Source organism: Carcharhinus amblyrhynchos, chromosome 18, assembly GCF_965287045.1.
Source record: "Carcharhinus amblyrhynchos chromosome 18, sCarAmb.v2.hapA, whole genome shotgun sequence".
In the NCBI taxonomy this organism is placed as follows: Eukaryota; Metazoa; Chordata; class Chondrichthyes; order Carcharhiniformes; family Carcharhinidae; genus Carcharhinus; species Carcharhinus amblyrhynchos.
Window position 1 is genome coordinate 40671281 of NC_137341.1, and position 17809 is coordinate 40689089.

Below are 17809 nucleotides of genomic sequence, written 5' to 3' on the forward strand. Positions count from 1 at the left end.
CTGTCTGCGTGGCTCTCTCCCAGGTGCTCCAGTTTCCTCCCACAGTCCAAAGATGTGCGGATTAGAATGGATCAGCCATGCTAAATTGCTCTTTCGTGTTAGGGTGACTAGCTTGGTTAAATCCATGGGGTTAAGGCCTGAGTGGGATTGTGGTTGGTGCAGACTCAATGGGCCAAATGGCCTCTTTCTGCACTGTAGGGATTCCATTCTATTCTAAACAGTCGACATACAAAGAAATAAGCAGCATTGCCCAATATCCGCTCTGGATAGGGATGTAACCATTGTTGATCCTTTCAACCTTGACTATCTACAAATTGACTAGACCTCTCGTCATGTAGCATGTCACTGATGATTCATTGTGACATGACAAGTTGTATTGTGAATATGAACCCCAGAAATAAGATAATTCATTAAAACTTCCAGGTGGTTAATCTAATTACCCTTAAGCTTGTCATTAATGAATACTTTCAAGCCAAGGGTCTGTTTCTTTATCTCAGGATCACCTTCGCTGTCTTGATTCGAAATCCATTGAAAATGTTTTGTCAAACTGATATGAATCACACATCCTGCAGTTTCAGCAATAATTAAACAGCACAGTCAGCTGAGGTGTAATCTGATGCATTAAACAGTAAAGCACCTTGGTGAATGAACAACCATTTAATGGATTTCCAGCTTTTGTACTAATCCACTGTATTAGCAAAAAGAAAGAAAAATCGCCTGAGAATAAATCAAATGTTAGATATATATGTCTCCACAGCTATAGAGTCATACAATTCCTGCATTGCATACATCTTCAGTTGTGTTTTGTCATCCATTTATGCCTAATCGTTTTTTCAATAGGTCTTTTTCACAGCGACTTCATTGCAGTGTTAATGTAAGCCTTATTTGTGATTAATAAATAAAGTTTTAAAAAACTTGTGGTATTACTTAAGGTGAGTCAGACTTTACACAGTCACGAGAAGGGCTTGCTGTTGCACAGATGTGGGAAGGAGTTCATACCTGGAAGGAATCTGGGAAGAACTTTGTTATCATTCTGCTCAGATGCAGTGGGTGGCAAGGCATGTTGAAAAGGATTGCATTGCAAGTTTAGATAGGTCACTTTCATGATAAATGTAGAGATAAGAATTTATAATGAATAAGATAGAGAATGTCAATGCAAGGTTTTTGGGCATATAGATAGATTACTAGCATGTGGCCCCTGGTAAGACAACATGCACTGTTTTATTACAAAGTATTTACAGCACAGAAACATACATTTCCTATGTTAGAATAAGCATTATAACATGTAAAATGCATCATATTATAATAGGTACAATGTTTAACTTTGAATCAAATGTATACCATAATAATAATGCTGTAAAGTGTAACTTTGAATAGAATGAACATTATAACATGTAAATCACATTGTATCATAATAAGCCTGCAAAGTGCAACTTTGCTTAAGTAAATATTGGCTGCTTTCTTTATGGAGATCAATTAAGGGACATTTTGTCTCTAGTATCTTCCGAGGTTGGAGAATTTCTTTATGATTTTCTTGCAGTGTGATGGAGAAATTTGAGTGTAACACATGAGCTTAGTGGGCAGGACAAGCATGTTATATGTTGCACTTTATTGTAATACACAAGTAGATTTGTAGATAGATATCATATATATAGACCATACATTTTTAGAGATACTAAAAGGCAAATTAAAATGCCAACTAATTTCTTCTTCAGAAGGGAAAATCATGCAGAATTCCTTAAACTTATAGATTATTTTGCAGAACCAAAATGCAATATAGATCTCACACTGAAGACTAACAAAGTGAGATGTAAAAGGTATGAAAACAGATGGATGTTGACCAGCGGTCAACATCTCATATGCATAACTCAAAAGTCTTGGGTGTGGCGCTTGAATATCGAGCAACACCTTTCAGAAGTACCAGCCCTGCAAGTCCCACATCAGAGAACGTCACAGTGTCACATTGAGTTACATCAAGTTTACAGAGTATTTGGCAGATCTGTGCCAGTGTTAATGCTAACATCCAAACATGTGTCTACCCCGCCTCATCTCACTTTCACAATTGCCTTCTATTCCCTTCTCTCTCGTGCTCACAAAGCTGCCCATTAAATGTGTTCAGGCTATTTACCTGAACTATTTCCTATGATGATACTTTCCATATGTTAAGCGCAATTTGAAAAAAATATTTACATTTAATTCCTTCATTATTAGTGATTTTCCTATGCGTATTACACGATAAAGGGTTGGTCACTTAAAACTGAGGTGCGTAGAAACTTCTTCTTACAGAGGGTGATGAATTCTCTGCCCCAAAGGATGGTGGAGGCTAGATTATTAGAAGTTTTTACGCGGAGGTGGATAAATATTTGATGGACTGAGGAATAGATGGGGAAATGGCACAAAACAAAGCTATGGAGAAGTGGCAAAGAAAAGGAGTTGTGACTTACTCCTATTACTATTCCTTATGTTCTTGTGTTCTTCTGCATTCCCTCGTGTTTTGGACACCCAACAAGTGGTATCCTTTATACCACATTTACGCTATTAAATCCTTACCGAATTCTAAAGGCATGTCAGCTATGACTCTCACCATCTTTTACAAATGCACCATAGAAAGCATTCTTTCTGGTTGTATTACAGCTTGGTATGGCTCCTGCTGTGCCCAAGACCACAAGAAACTCCAAAAGGTCATGAATGTAACCCAATCCATCATGCAAACCAGCCTCCCATCCATTGACTCTGTCATCACTTCCCACTGCTTTGGCAAAGCAGCCAGCATAATTATGGACCCCACACCCTGGACATTCTCTCTTCCATCTTCTTCCATCAGGAAAAAGATGCAAAAGTCTGAGATCATGTACTAACCGACTCAAGAACAGCTTCTTCCCTGCTGCCATCAGATTTTTGAATGGACCTACCTTGCATTAAGTTGATCTTTCTCTACGCCCTAGCTATGACTGTAACACTACATTATGCACTGTCTCGTTTTCTTCTCTATGAATGATACGCTTTGTCTATATACTGCGCAAGAAACAATACTTTTCACTAAAAACTAATACATGTCACAATAATAAATCAAATCAAGTCAAAAGACCTCTATCAGGCCACCCTTCAACCTTCTCTTTTCTAAAGTAAGTGGCACCCCTCAAAGCATTGTAGCAAAATATATCGATCGCCTAGTTTAAGCAATTATCCAAGTTAACAACCAAATATTAGACTGACTAACCCTGAAAAGATTTGTGAAGCAGCACAATGATACTGATAACAAGTGACCAGCAGAAATTAAGAAGGTAATTAATTCTCTGATGATTATTAGAAAACTGGCCAAACACATCGCTGAAATAATTTAGTCACCCCGAGCAGCAGTAAATGCAGTGATCTAAACAAATTGCTTTGGTGTCAGAACACAAGTAGTGTGACCACATGGTGGCACAGTGGTTAGCACTACTGCCTTACAGCGCCAAGGACTTGGGTTCGATTCTCAGCTTGGGCCACTGTCTGTGTGGAGATTGCACATTCTCCCCATGCCTGTGCAGGTTTCCTCCAGGAGCTTCAGTTTCCTCTCACAGTCTAAAAGACATGCTGGTTAGGCACATTGACCCGAGCAGGCACCAGGGTGTGGTGACTAGGGGAATTTCACAGTAACTTTGTTGCAGTGATAATGTAAGCCTTATTTGTGACTAATAAATAAACATAACAACTTTGACTATCATTCCAAAGTTGATCTAGGATGTGGGAGATACCGTATCTGGTTGGGCAATTGAATATGAGAAACATTTATGCAATGTTTGACAAGTGGCACTTAAAGGAATGGTGCAGCAGGTTAAATCCAGCTGGGACTAATCTCACTAAGAGTAGCCATATGGCATTGCTGTAGAAAATAGTCACCAGCGGTTCAAAAGGTTCTTTTATAGTTGGGATTGAGATGCAATGCTGGACATTCAACTTATACCAGACCTAAGTGAGGGATAGAAACATAGAAACAAGAAGCAGGAACAGGCCATCCAGCCTTTTGAGCCTTCTCTGGCTTTCATTATGATCATGGCTGATCATCAAGTTCAATATCCTGGTCCCCAATTGTCCGTCATGGTAAATATAATTAGACTATTTCCAAACACTTACATCCGCACAGCTTGAGCATAAAATTCACATTGGTGTAACACACATCCTTCACTAATTAGAAGGTTATGTAAATGGGTCATTTGTTTTTTTGGGAAGTATAATGATAAGGGGAAAGGGTAAGATTGAGTAGTACCTTGGGTAGCATCTCTGTTTCTGAGGGAGAAGCTACGGGTTCATGTTCCAGCCAGAGAAGCGATAGCCAAGGAAGGTGTGGAAGTAGTGCAGCCAGACTGGTTGAGCATCACCTTATGAATGCTTCCATCACACATCAATTGCAAGCAGTAAGAGCGGGAGAGATTCCTGGTCAGCCAGGTGATGGAAAGAACATTGAAGCCTCCAATGTCACTATCCACAGCTCCAGAGTACAACATGCATGTAAAAGTTGCCAGAGCAACCCAAGCTTCCTGACTGAGCTATAGCATACCACGCAGAAGGGATGAAAATGCACTTCAGATCAGTATTCTTATTTCCCCCTTTTACCGGTGTTCCATTTGAAAGTATACAAGTACACATTTCACTCGGCCCAAAACCGTAAAAATCCATCAAAGGACCATTATTTCCCCCTTGTCTGCTCCAATTCCAGTGGCAGGTGGGACGGTAAGACTCTGGCCAAGACCAATTCAGATCAGTGTTCTTAATTCCCCATTTTACTGGTGTTCCATTTGAAAGTATACAAGCTTAGTTCAGACCAGCATTCTTATTTGGGCAGTACAGTAGTTGGCATTGCTGCCTCGCAACACCAGGGACCCAGATTCGATTCTCAGCTTGGGTCAGTGTATATGTGGAACCTACATGTTCTCTCTGTGTCTGCGTGGGTTTCCCCCGGGTGCTCTGGTTGCCTCCCACAGTCCAAAAGATGTGCTGGTTAAGTGCATGTTAAATTCTCCCACAGTGTACCCTTCGAATCATAGAAACTTTACAGTGCAAAAGAAGGCCATTCAGCCCATTGAGCTTTTACCAACAAGAATCCTGCCCTGTCTTAGTAATCCCACGTATTTATCCTGGTTATCCCTCTGACTCTAAGGGGCAATTGAGCGTGGTTGAATGGGCGCCTTAGTGAGCTGACTAGGGGATTTTCACAGTAACTTCATTGCAGTGTTAATGAAAGCCTATCTGTGGCACTATTAAATAAACTGTAAACTTTAAACTTATTTCGCGGTTTCACTGTTTCTTAGGGGAGAGTTTAATTTTGGGCAAGGGGTGAATTCCATGTTCTTCATCAAACATTCGATATGTTTGATGAAGAGGGATGAGAGGAGGTTCGAGTGGAGCATTAGTACAGACATGGATCAAATTCTGTTTCCATCCTGAAGACTCAATGTACCTCCCTTCTGTTGACTTCAAACAGAAAATAGAAGCCTCTAGTTGAAGATCAAGAGCCTCAGGACGTTCCTGGGAATTAATAGATTCCTATCGGCCGTCCAACAAATTTTAAGGCTCACCTTGTCACTTACGTTGGAGCTATTGGGGATCTTCCATTAATGTCTGTATAGCCTGTTGTATGTCTATTGATGTTTATTGATGTCTCCTTTTACATCCACAGGCGATTCGGTCTGCCTTGTTGGCCAACAAGGGGCATACACACGGTGGGTCGTGCGAGAGCTGCTCTTGGATGTTGCTTCGAGAGTTGCCTAGTGCTTCACGTCCATTAGTGTACGCTTAATCTGGACCAATTGACGGGCAACATGACAGCTCAGTGACTATCACTGTTTGCTGTGCAGTTACAGGGACCTGGGTCGGATCTCCGGCTTGGGTCAATGCCTGTGGGAGCTTGCACACTCTCCCCGTGCTTACGTGGGTTTTCTCCGGGTACTCCGGTTTCCTCCCACATCCCAAAACGTGCTTTTTAGGCTGATTGATGTCAATAGACTGTTCCTGAATTGGATCTCCCTTAATCTGGCATGCATATAATTCCCTAAATTTGCACGCCCTTTATTGTAGAGTCCACTAGAGGTAGACAAAAATGTTGACAATCGACGAAAGACTTGAATAAGGCACTCACTGAGTGCTAAAATGGGCGGTGAGGGCTTACAGGGCCGAAGAGCCTGTTTCTTGTGCCGTGCTGTTCTTTGTTCTTTGTTCACACATCTTCCTACATTCATATTACCAACCCCCATCATCTGAGCCTCCTATGTCTCTTCCAAAAGATGGAAATGCTCGTTCGAACCTGTTGAGTTTCGGATATTTGCATCTTGCTTTGGTTGTAATTAAAGTTGAATCATCTAGTCAGCAATAACTAAAAGTTGATGCTGCCCTGGCATTGGATATGAGCAGAATGTCATGCAATTCTGAGGCAGGGTGGAGCTGCCTGAACCTGTCACCCGCATGTGCTAATGCGACCATTTAGCTTTTTGACAAATGATTCCCTGGCACACATAATTATCCCAAATTCTTCCTGTCAGTGGGCGGAATCTTATGGCAATTCTCCAGGTTCTCTGGTCCCGCTGCAGTGAACAGAGATTTGGCTGGTCGTCAAATTCTCCATTCTCGCTGCAGCGGCAGTGGGATGAGAACGGCCAGTAAGATCACGCTCAATGGCCGAAATTTTACCTGTCCGCCCGTCATGGGAATGGGAGCAGGCAAGGGATGGAGCATGGGAAGGCCCATTGACCTTGGGCAGGATTTTACTCCTTCGGGACGAGTGAGGCCGTAAAATCCTGCCCGATGTCTTTTTGTCAATAATTCGCTTTGAAGGGATGCCTCAGTTACCCAACCCTAAATGACTATATGATAGTTCCCATTGAATAAGGCTGTTTATGGCCATTAAATGATACTTTCATGATAAGTACAACTGATATCTGGAATAATTGAGGAAGTCACAGCCATAATTTTCAAAGTTCTCCTAGATTAACAAACTGCGCCCTTTCAATTGTAAAGTAGAGAATGCCAATACGTTGTTTAAGGAGGTGGAGTGGTAAGAATATTCAGTGACTACACTTGTCGGGAAATTATTGGAATCTATTATCAACTGATGATACTTTTTGGTGTTGATTGAAGGTTAAGTATTGGCCACGATACTGGGAGAACTACCCTGCAGAGGGTGGCATGGTGGCACAGTGGTATCACTGCTGCCTCACGGTGCCAGGGACCTGGGTTTAATTCCCAGCTTAGGTCACTGTCTGTGTGGAGACTGCACATTCTCCCCATGTCTACGTGGGTTTCCTCCGGGTGCTCCGGTTTCCTTCCACAGTCCAAAGATGTGCAGGTTAAATAAATTGACCGTGCTAAATTCTCCTTCAGTATACTCGAATAGGCGGCAATTAGGGGATTTTCATAGTAACTTCATTGTCGTGTGAATGTAAGCCTACTTGTGACTAATAAATAAATGGACTTTTAAACTCTATAAACCTTGTTCTTCATCGTAGTGCAGTGGTGTGGTTGTTGTCCCTTTAATAGCAACACAGCAGCAAAAGGATCACCTGGCTTGGGTGACCAGTTGGGACTCAGAGTGGGTAATCACCCCAGAGAATGGAACCCTCTCTTGGGCAGGAGACACTATAGGGAGGTACAGCAATGAGGCTGCTGTTTTCTTATTAATAAACACGTTTTGTCCCTACAAATGAAGGGCCGGATTCTCCGACCTCGCCTGCAGCTGGGATATTCCAGTCCCGTTGCAGTGAAAGGAGATTTGACTGAGCGCCAAATTCCCCATTCTCGGCGACGGGAGTCAGTGAAAGTCCGACATTGCAAGCAGTATTCTTTGTCCTCATCCCAGAGGGCAAATGAGGCCTCATTGCAATGTCTCATCCAAAAGATAGCAGCACCTCCAGCAATACAGTACTCCCTCAGCGCTGCAATGGAGCATCAGCCTCAGTGCTTGTGTAGAAGCTCCAGGAGTAGGGTCTGAACCCACCACCTTCATTATTCAGATGCAAAAATCTTACGCACTGTGCCACAACTAACATAATTGAGAAGCTGTTGATCCAAAATGAGCATGAAGCCAAATTGCGTGGGTTAAGACTGTCTGTGCCTTGAAGCACAACTTTGTGACAACTACAATTACAGAATTTGGACTCCATCAGACTAATGAAAAGAATGCATTTATATTGCGTACTTTAGCATCAGTGATTGACACAAAGCACTTTACAACCAATGAAGTACTTTTGAGGTCTTGTCATTGTTGTCACATGGGAAACGCAGCAACGAGTTTTGTGCAGAGTAAACTCCCTCACGCAACAACCTGGTAATCACTGGATAATCTGTTTCCACAATGTTGTTCCCCCAGTTCTTCAACATAGCAGCATGAGATTTTTTACATCCACCAGGGCAGGCATGTGGGTCTTAGTTTAACATCTTAACGGAGAGACTGCACCCCCAATTTTGCAGCATTCTCTCAGTAATGCACTGGACTGTTGGCCTTGATTTTTATGCTTAAGTCCTGGAATGGACAGTGTTTCATCAGAAGTCACTCTTCAAATGCAGACAATAAAAATGGAACAAAACTTACTCCAACTTATAAATCAAAGAAAGAGTTTAATAAAGAAACATCACTCCAAACTTGGGGCTTTGCCCTGGGCCAGTCCAAGCTCCCCACAATTCTACATGGGTTCTTATTATGGTGAGTCAGCTGGTCAGCTGACTATTACATCATTCTGTAATTTGTTCCATGGTTTACTGGGTCAGCTGACTCTTACATCTTGTTGCCATTGGTCACGTTACATCCAATACAAAGTTGTCACCGGTTACATTTTAACAGGCGGCATGGTGGCACAATGGTTAGCACTGCTGCTTCACAGCTCCAGGGACCCGTGTTCAATTCCTGCCTCAGGTCACTGTCTGTGTGGAGTTTGCACATTCTCCCCATGTCTGCATGGTTTCCTCCCGATGCTCCGGTTTCCTCCTACAGACCAAAGATAAGAACGTAAGAAATAGGAGCAGGAGTAGGCCATCTAGCCCCTCGAGCCTGCCCCACCATTCAATAAGATCATGGCTGATCTGTCGTGGCTCAGTTCCACATTCCCGCCCTCTCCCCATAACCCTTAATCCCCTTGCCTATCAAAAACCTATCAACCCGCGTCTTAAAAATATTGAGCGAGGCAGCCTCCACCACTTCAACAGGCAGAGAATTCCAGAGATTCACCACCCTTTGAGTGAAGAAGTTCCTCCTCAACTCCGTTCTAAACCGCTCCCCCCCCCCCCACTTTATCCTGAGGCTGTGCTCTCTAGTCCTACTGTCCTTTCTGAGTGGGAAGAGCCTCTCCACCTCTATCCTATCCATCCCATTCAACATCTTGTACGTCTCAATGAGATGGGCAGGTCAGGTGAATTGGCTATGCTAAAATGCCCCTTAGTGTCGGGGGGGGGGGGTGGCCTCAGGACATCAGGTAGGTACGTGGGATTAAGGCCCTGGGTGGGACTGTTATCAGTGCTGGCTTGATGGGCCAAATGGCCTCATTCTGCACTGTAAGGATTCTATGTATTCTATGGAATGGGACTTCAACCCAAAATCTTGGCTAGAATTTTCCAACCATTCTTATGGGGTATTCTGAACGCCTGCTGCCAGTTTCCCAGTGGTGAGATGCATGGAACAGAAAACCCCATTGACAATGGGGGGGATCAGTGGTTCCCACTGCTGGCCAATGACAGGCCATTTCTGCCACAGGGCGAGGATGGGGGTGGGTGGTGATGGGGAGCGCATGGAAGATCCTGCCCTGAATAACTCAAAAAGGCATGTGTTACCAACTGGGGCACAACTAACTCAATAATTAAGTGGGAGCTAGCTGATGTGGGAGGCAGATGAAAATGAATTACATCTGAATCGAAATTCTTGGATCTAACTGGCTAGGCTTACTTAGAATGGTGCAATACAAGATGATATTTTATTAAGGAAATATTACTATTGGAATAACAATGAAAATATTTTCATTTCACACATAAATTTTACTGATGTATCAACTTCAATGGTCATAAAATAAAATGCTTGGCCAGGGCAGAAACAATAATATTATTTTGATTTGTTCACACTCAAGATTCAGTCGGATGTGTCGATCCTGAGGAATGTGTCAAAGTTTGTGGGACGGAAGTGGGATGTTCTAACATTGCTTTCCCGAAACTCGTAATCGAACTGATGCCTGACGGTAACTCTATTTTATAATTCTTCTACATCAAGATTTTTGGCCTCAAGATGTCGATGGTTACAAATAAATAAACTGACACAGGGACACAGCCAAATATTGAGCAGCCAAAATCAAAACACACAGACAGTTCCTGAGAGGACTGAGTTCTCTTTCCTATCCTGAATTGATGAAGAGTATAAAAAGAAAACCGCACAAGGAAATTGAGAAATGCTTTCTATTTGATCATTTCTGTTTGATAGAATGAGGAAGCTGATATCATTTCTCACATAGGATACCAAGAAAGAAATATCATTTGTGAAGGCTGCAGTGATTACCCTGTTTTTCTTTGAAAAAACCAATGTTTTTATGACTCCAAAACCTTTACAGTTAGTAAGATATCTGTGAAGTATAGACACACCCTGTAATAAATCGTTGGGGACAGAAGTCCCTTCATCAAATCCCTTTATTTACAATTCCAACAGCAGTACACAGAGTGTCAACAGCCAGCAGTCTACTTTTGGGAGTGCCAGAGGACTGACACTCCCGATTAAATACAAGGCAAAAACTCTCTGATTGACCCATCAATTGACTCCTTAATCAGGATGTTTATATTCCAATAGGCTAACCGCAATGGCTTGATTGAAGTCAGTACACATCCACAATTGCCAATCCATTACCAAAGAGGAAATTACAAAATTGTCTGTTTTTGTCATGTCAACTTTCAAAGGGGCTTTAATTACACACATTCATGGGGGAGAGTTTGTAAGGCTATGAGGGCAGGTCAAGGGAGTGAGCTGATTTGGTCAACCCTTTCAAAGAGTAGGCACGGCCACAATGAACAAGATGGTCTCCTTCTGCACGGTAAGATTCAATATTAATATATTCACATTTTTAAAATTATTCTTCATGGGTATCGCAGAAGGAGAATTCCTTCAGTGAGTTCTGGATCTGGAATGCGCCAACTGAAAGGGTCAGGGAAGCAGTGAATAAATTTAAGGAGGAGTTAGACAGATTTTTAATTGGTAATGGGTTGAAAGGTTATGGGGAGAAGGCAGGAAAATGGGGACGAGAAGCACATGGACAAATGCATCTACCACAGGTAGACTTGTGAGGTCAAGAAGATTTTTCCCTCTTGTCGGTTCCCTCACCCTCTGCCGCAGTCCCAGCTTAGCAGCTATGTCCTTTAGGACTTGGCAGCTCAGTCAGTAGTCATGCTATCAAGTCATTCTCAGAGATGGACATTGATGTCCCCTACCCAGAATATATTCTGTACCCTTGCCACCCTCAGTGCTTCCTCCAAGCAGTGTGGCATTCAAGTTTAAAGAAGTTTAATTCATCAGCTGAAGGTGGCCAACAGATGATGACTAGCAGGGGGTTTTTCTTGCCTGTGTTTGACCTGATACCACAAGATGGGGTCCGGAGTCAATTTGAGAACTCTCAGGGTAATACCATCACACCACCACCTCTGGTGTGTCCGCCCTGCTGGTGGGACAGGATATGTCCAGGGATGGTGACTGACTTCAGAGATGAGGGGTTTGTTGTATGAAAAGAGATTGAACAGTTTAGGCCTACATTCTCTGAAATTTAGAAGAATGAGAGTAGATCAATTTGAAATCAAATGCAAGATGATGAAAGGTATGGATAATGTAGACATGGAATGGATGCTTCCTCTTGTGGGGCATTCTAGGATGAGAGACCTTAGGATAAAGGGTAACAAATTTAAAATAGAGTTGAGGAGAAGCTACTTCTCCCAATCTGTGAATCTGTGAAATTTGCTACCCCAAAGTGCAGTGGATGCTGGACAGTGAATAAATTTAAGGAATAGTTCGACAGATTTTTAATTGGTAATGGGTTGAAAGGTTATGGGGAGAAGGCAGGAAAATGGGGATGAGGAGCACATGAGCCATGATTGAATGGCCGAGCAGACTCGATGGGCCGAATGGTCTAATTCTGCTCCTATGTCTTATGATGAAATGCGGGACATTGTAAGTTATGATTCACTTGTCTGCAGTCCAACTCTCTCAATTTTGGCACAAGTCTTCAGATGTTAATAGGAATGAACTTGCAGGGTTAACAGGACAGGGGTATGCTGTTGTCATTTCTGAGGCCTCACTTAATGCTGGATCGTCTGCCTGGGCTTCATTTCGTCATAGAACTTTGATGCAACTGAATGGCTTGCCAGAGGACAGTTAACTGTTGCTGTGGGTTGGGAGTTGTATTAGGCCAGAGCACGTCAGGAGGGCAGATTTCCTTCCCTAAAAGGTATGAGCGAACCAGATGAGATTTCCTGGCAATGATTTCATGGTTAGTGGGACCAGCCTTTAATTATTTTTTTTTATGAATTGCATTTAAATTCCACCAGATGCCGTGGTGGGATTCGAGCCCAGTGAGCCTTTGTATTCCTAGTGACATTAGCACGACACCAGCGTCTCCCCTCGAGCTACCTGATTTTAAGGAATTGCCTGGCCTCGCAGAAGGAGAATTCCTTCAATCAGCGAGTTGTGGTCTGGAATGCGCCAACTGAAAGGGTCAGGGAAGCAGACTCAGTTGTAACTTTCAAAAGGGAACTGGCTCTCTATATTTAACAAAGGGGAAATTGCAGGGCTATGGACAAACAGCAGGGAATGCGTGATGCTGACTGTCAGCTATTTTATCAAGTCAAATTGCTTCCTTCAGCACTGTGTGAGTTTGTGAAAAATACAGAGCCAAATCCAAAAGAGCTGGGGTCGATTCTGAAAGTGAGGGTAATGTCATTGCCACGGCTTGTCACCTCTGCACCCATTGGCAATGCAATCTATTGGGGTGGTAGGGGGGCTTGGATTTGATTTGACTTGATTTATTATTGTCACAGGTACACAGTGAAAATTATTCTTGCGCACTATAAAGACAAAACATACCATACTTAGAGAAGCAAAGAGTCATAGAATCCCTACAGTGTAGAAGGAGGCCATTCAGCCCATTGAGTATGCACCAAGTACAATCCCACCCCGTCCCTATTCCTGTAACCCTGCATATTTACCTGGCTAATCCCCCAACACTAGGGTCTATTTAGCATAGCCCATCAACCTAACCCACACATCTTTGGACTGTGGGAGAAAACCAGAGCACCCGGAGGAAACACGCACAGACAATGTGCAAACTCCACACAGACAGTGACCTGAGGCCAGAATCGAACCTGGATCCCCGGTGCTGTGAGGCAGCAGTGCTAACCACTGTGCCACCATGCCACCCAAAGGAGGGAGTGCAGAATGTACTGTTACAGCTTTTTATTCCATTCCGCCCATGACGGTACCCGTGGCGGCGGAATGGGAAAATTTGCCCCCATGCCTCTAATGAAGAGGATTTGATTGGTCAAAAAATGTGTAGGTTAGGTGGATTGGCCACGTTAAAAAAAACTTGCTAGATGGATTAGCAATGGGAAATGTGTGGGGTGATGGGGATAGGGATAGGGCGGGGAAGAGGGCCAGGGTAAGATACTCTGCTAGAGAGTTGGTGGAGACTTGATGGACCAAATGCCCTCCTGCACTGTTGGGATTCTACGATACTATGATTTGTGTATCACCTGATGCTTCAATGCATTATAGTTTGAGGATAAGGGGCAACATTTCAGTGACGAAAAATTTCTTCACCCAGAATGTGATGAATGTGTGGAATTCACTACCACAGCAAGTAGTTGAGGCTAAAACATTGTGTGATTTCAAGAAGAAATTAGATCTTGGGGTCCGGGTCCACAGGACTCTTAAATCGGCCTCGCAGGTGAAGGAGGTGGTCAAGAAGGCGTATGGTGTACTGGCCTTCATTAATCGAGGGATTGAGTTTAGGAGTCGGGAGGTAATGCTGCAACTTTATAAGACCCTTGTCAGGCCTCATTTAGAGTATTGTGCGCAGTTCTGGTCGCCTCACTATAGGAAAGATGTAGAAGCTATTGAGAGGGTACAGAGGAGATTTACAAGGATGTTGCCTGGACTGGGAGGCATGCCTTATGAAGTTAGGTTGAGGGAGCTGGGACTCTTTTCCCTGGAGAGACGAAGGTTGAGAGGCGACCTGATAGAAGTTTACAAAATGTTGAGAGGAATAGATAGGGTGGACTCTCAGAGGCTATTTCCCTGGGTTGAAATGGTTGCTACGAGAGGACACAGATTTAAGGTGCAGGGAGCGAAGTTCAGAAGTGATGTTAGGGGTAAGTTTTTCACTCAGAGGGTGGTGAGTGAATGGAATCGGCTGCCGTCAGTGGTGGTGGAGGCGAACTCGCTGGGGTCTTTTAAAAGACTTCTGGATGAGTATATGGGGTTTAATGAGATTGAGGGTTATAGATAGGTCTGTAGGTTGGTAGGTGTTGATGTGATCGGCGCAACTCGTGGGCCGAAGGGCCTGTTTGTGCTGTAGTGTTCTATGTTCTATGTTCTATAGCTTTTGCAGTTAAAGGGATCAAGGGATATGGGGAGGAAGGGGGGAGTCAGTTTCTTGATTTTGATTATCAGCCATGATTAAAACGAATGGGGGAGCAGGCTTAAAGGGCTGAATGGCCTACTCCTGCTTCTAATTTCTATGTTTCTACAGGTGAAATCATAAATAATTATGAGCATTGCTTAACAGCTAAAGGTTTATTCCATTCCAAGTAAGGTAATGCATTTTGGAAGGTCTAATACTGATAGGAAATATACAGTACATGGCAGAACCCTTAAGAGTATTGATAGGCAAAGGGACACAGGTACACAGGTCACTGAAAGTGGCAATGCATGTGGAGAAAGTAGTCAAGAAGGCATACAGCATGCTTGCCTTTATCGGTCTGGGTATTGAGTTTAAAAATTGGCAAGTCGTGTTGCAGCTTTATAGAAACTTAGTTAGGCTGCACTTAGAACATAGTGTTCAATTCTGGTCGCCACACTGCCAGAAGGATGTGAAGGCTTTGGAGAAGGTACAGAAAGATTTACCAGAATATTGCCTGGTACAGAGAGCATTAGCTATGAGAAGAGATTGGAGAAAATTGGTTTGTTCTCACTGGAGCGATGGAGATTGAGGAGAGACCTGATAGAAGTCTACAAGATTATGAGAGGCATGGACAGAGTGGATAGTCAGAAGCTTTTTCCTAGGGTGGAAGAGTCAATTACTAGGGGGCATAGGTTTAAGGTGCAAGGGGCAAGGTTTAAAGGAGATGTACCAGGCAGATTTTTTACACAGAGAGTAGTAGTGCCTGGAATTTGTTGCCAGGGGAGGTAGTGGAAGCAGATACGGTAGTGACTTTTAAGGGGCTTCATGACAAGTACGTGAATGGGATGTGAATAGAGAGGCTACCAGAAGGATAGGGGGTTTTAGTTAAGTTGGGCAGCATGGTCGGTGCAGGCTTGGAGAGCTGAAGGGCCTGTTCCTGTGCTGTAATTTTTTTTGTTCTTTGTTCTCACCTGCACTGCAAACAAAGGCACCAGGAGAAGTCCGGCTGGATCCATTATTACTACTAGTTGGTCTTGTTTGGTCAGAATATCTCGCTCTGTCTGAAGAGGAAAAGAAGTTTATATATTTCCTCATTCAGAATAATTAAAATATATAGTTGTTCCAGTAACAGTCACATGAAGGGAACGCCATAAGGATTATGTAGCAGAATGCATCAGAAAGGGGTGGAGAAACACAATGTATTACTGGATGAATAATTCCAAAGCCTGGATCAATAATCTAGAGACATGAGTTCAAACCCCACCACAGGCTTTAAATTCACTAATCTATATAAATCTGGAATAAAAAGCTAGTATCAGGAATGGTGACCATGGAATGACTAGATTGTCTGAAAAACTCCTTTGTTTGGCTGTCACCTTTCAGAGAAGGACATCTGCTGACATTATCTGGTCTGGTCTGTCTGTGATTTCAGGCCAATAGCAATGTGGTCATCTCTTAACTACCCTCTGAAATAGCTTAGCAACCCATTCAGTTGTATTCAGAAAAGTTGTTTGCAGCTAGCTTCTATTGGACAGTTAAGAATGGGCAACGTACATTGGCTTCTCAGTGACGCTGGGAAGCACGTTGGCACAGTGGTTAGCACTGTTGCCTCACAGTGCCAGCGACCTGGCTTCAAATCCGGCTTTTGGTGGAATTTGCACGTTCTCCCCGTGTCTGTGTGTGTTTCCTCCAGGTGCTCTGGTTTCCTCCCACAGACCAAAGACAAGCAGGTCAGGTGGATTGGCTGTGCTAAATTGCCCCTTAGTTTCCCAAGATGTGCAGGTCAGGTGGATTGGCTGTGCTAAATTGCCCCTTAGTTTCCCAAGATGTGCAGGATTAGGTGGATTAGCCATGGTAAATATATGGAGTTATAAGATGGAGAAGAGGGCCTGGGTAAGATACTGCCAGAGAGTGCAGACTTGATAGGCCAAATAGCATCTTCTGTACTGAGGGGACTCTACGATGCTATCCCAGGAGCTCATTTTTAAAAGAATGACCACTTTGGAGAAGGGAGTCACCAGTTGGAGATCATCCAGCCATGTACGGCAAGGGGGTCAGATAGACTGAGGAGATTACTACGTTAATTTGAGTTGAAGTGCTGTATACACAGAGAAGCTAACTCCTCCCATCGCCCAGTGACAAAACTCCCACGGCCACAATAGGAATGGTTATCTTTTTCCACTGCTCGCGGAGCACAATCGCATGCTTTGAAATGCCTGATAATAAATTCCACTGTTGGCCCCAGGTTTGTACCAATAAAAATTTGCAAGACTCTGGGGAAAGAGCAGGGACTAATATCTTTCAATGTGTCAGCGCTGGTACAATAGCTGGATTGTCTCACTCTCTCTGTCCGTGCTATATTATCCTAAAATACGCTATGACAAATTGTTCCTGGCTTTTACCAGAAACACCCCTAACAGATTGACAGAAGATATTTGTTAGTGCCAATGGAAGCAAACATCCAACATAATGTAACCAGGTATCTCAGAATCCATCAAAGAATGGTCACAATAAAAACATTCAAATTATTTAATCTGTTGGATCTTTGATTGTTTGAATTCTCTTTTCTAGAAAGAATGTTAACTCCTTGCGCATGGGTAAAACTATGCTTTGATCAAAATGATTTGTTTGCTCATGTATTCCCTTCATTTCCTGCCTCATCATTTGATTTGATTTGATTTATTATTGTCATGTGTACTGGGATACAGTGAAAAGTATTGTTTCTTGCACGCTATACAAACGAAGCATACCATTCATTGTGTATGTAGGGGAGAAAGCAAAGGATTGGGTGCAGAATATAGTGTTGCAGTTATGGTTAGGGTTAAAAGAAAGATCAGCTTAACATATGATAGGACCGTTTAAAAGTCTATAAAAGCAGGGAAGAAGCTGTTCTTGAATCTGTTGATACGTGTATTCAGTAATACAGATCTTACAGCCTTGCTCGTCCCAAAACTGTAAAATCCTGCCAAAGGTCAATGGATCTTTCCATGATCCACCCCCTGCTCTGAATCCTGTAGCAGGTGGGACAGTAAAACTCCGGTCCATCTCTGTTACATTTCGACTTTAATAAACTCCTGATGAGCTTCCTATCTTCCACCCTCTTGCTCATATCCTAGCTCAAACTAAGTCTTGTTTGGTTATCAACCCTGTGTTTGCTGACCGATATTGGTTTCTGGTCTTGGTTTAAAAAAACATCGTTACCTTTG

General features: G+C 43.1%; 1 protein-coding gene across 2 annotated transcripts in view; it reads left to right on the forward strand.

The window, feature by feature from the left end:
• Positions 1-17809, forward strand: part of LOC145355062 (sodium/mannose cotransporter SLC5A10-like) — a 153837-nt gene that overhangs the window by 114156 nt on the left and 21872 nt on the right. For both annotated transcript variants that reach the window (XM_080206883.1, XM_080206884.1), the window contains exon 10: positions 10086-10193. In XM_080206883.1, coding sequence (XP_080063009.1) covers positions 10086-10193 — 108 coding nt within the window. The remainder of the gene's footprint in view (positions 1-10085; positions 10194-17809) is intronic.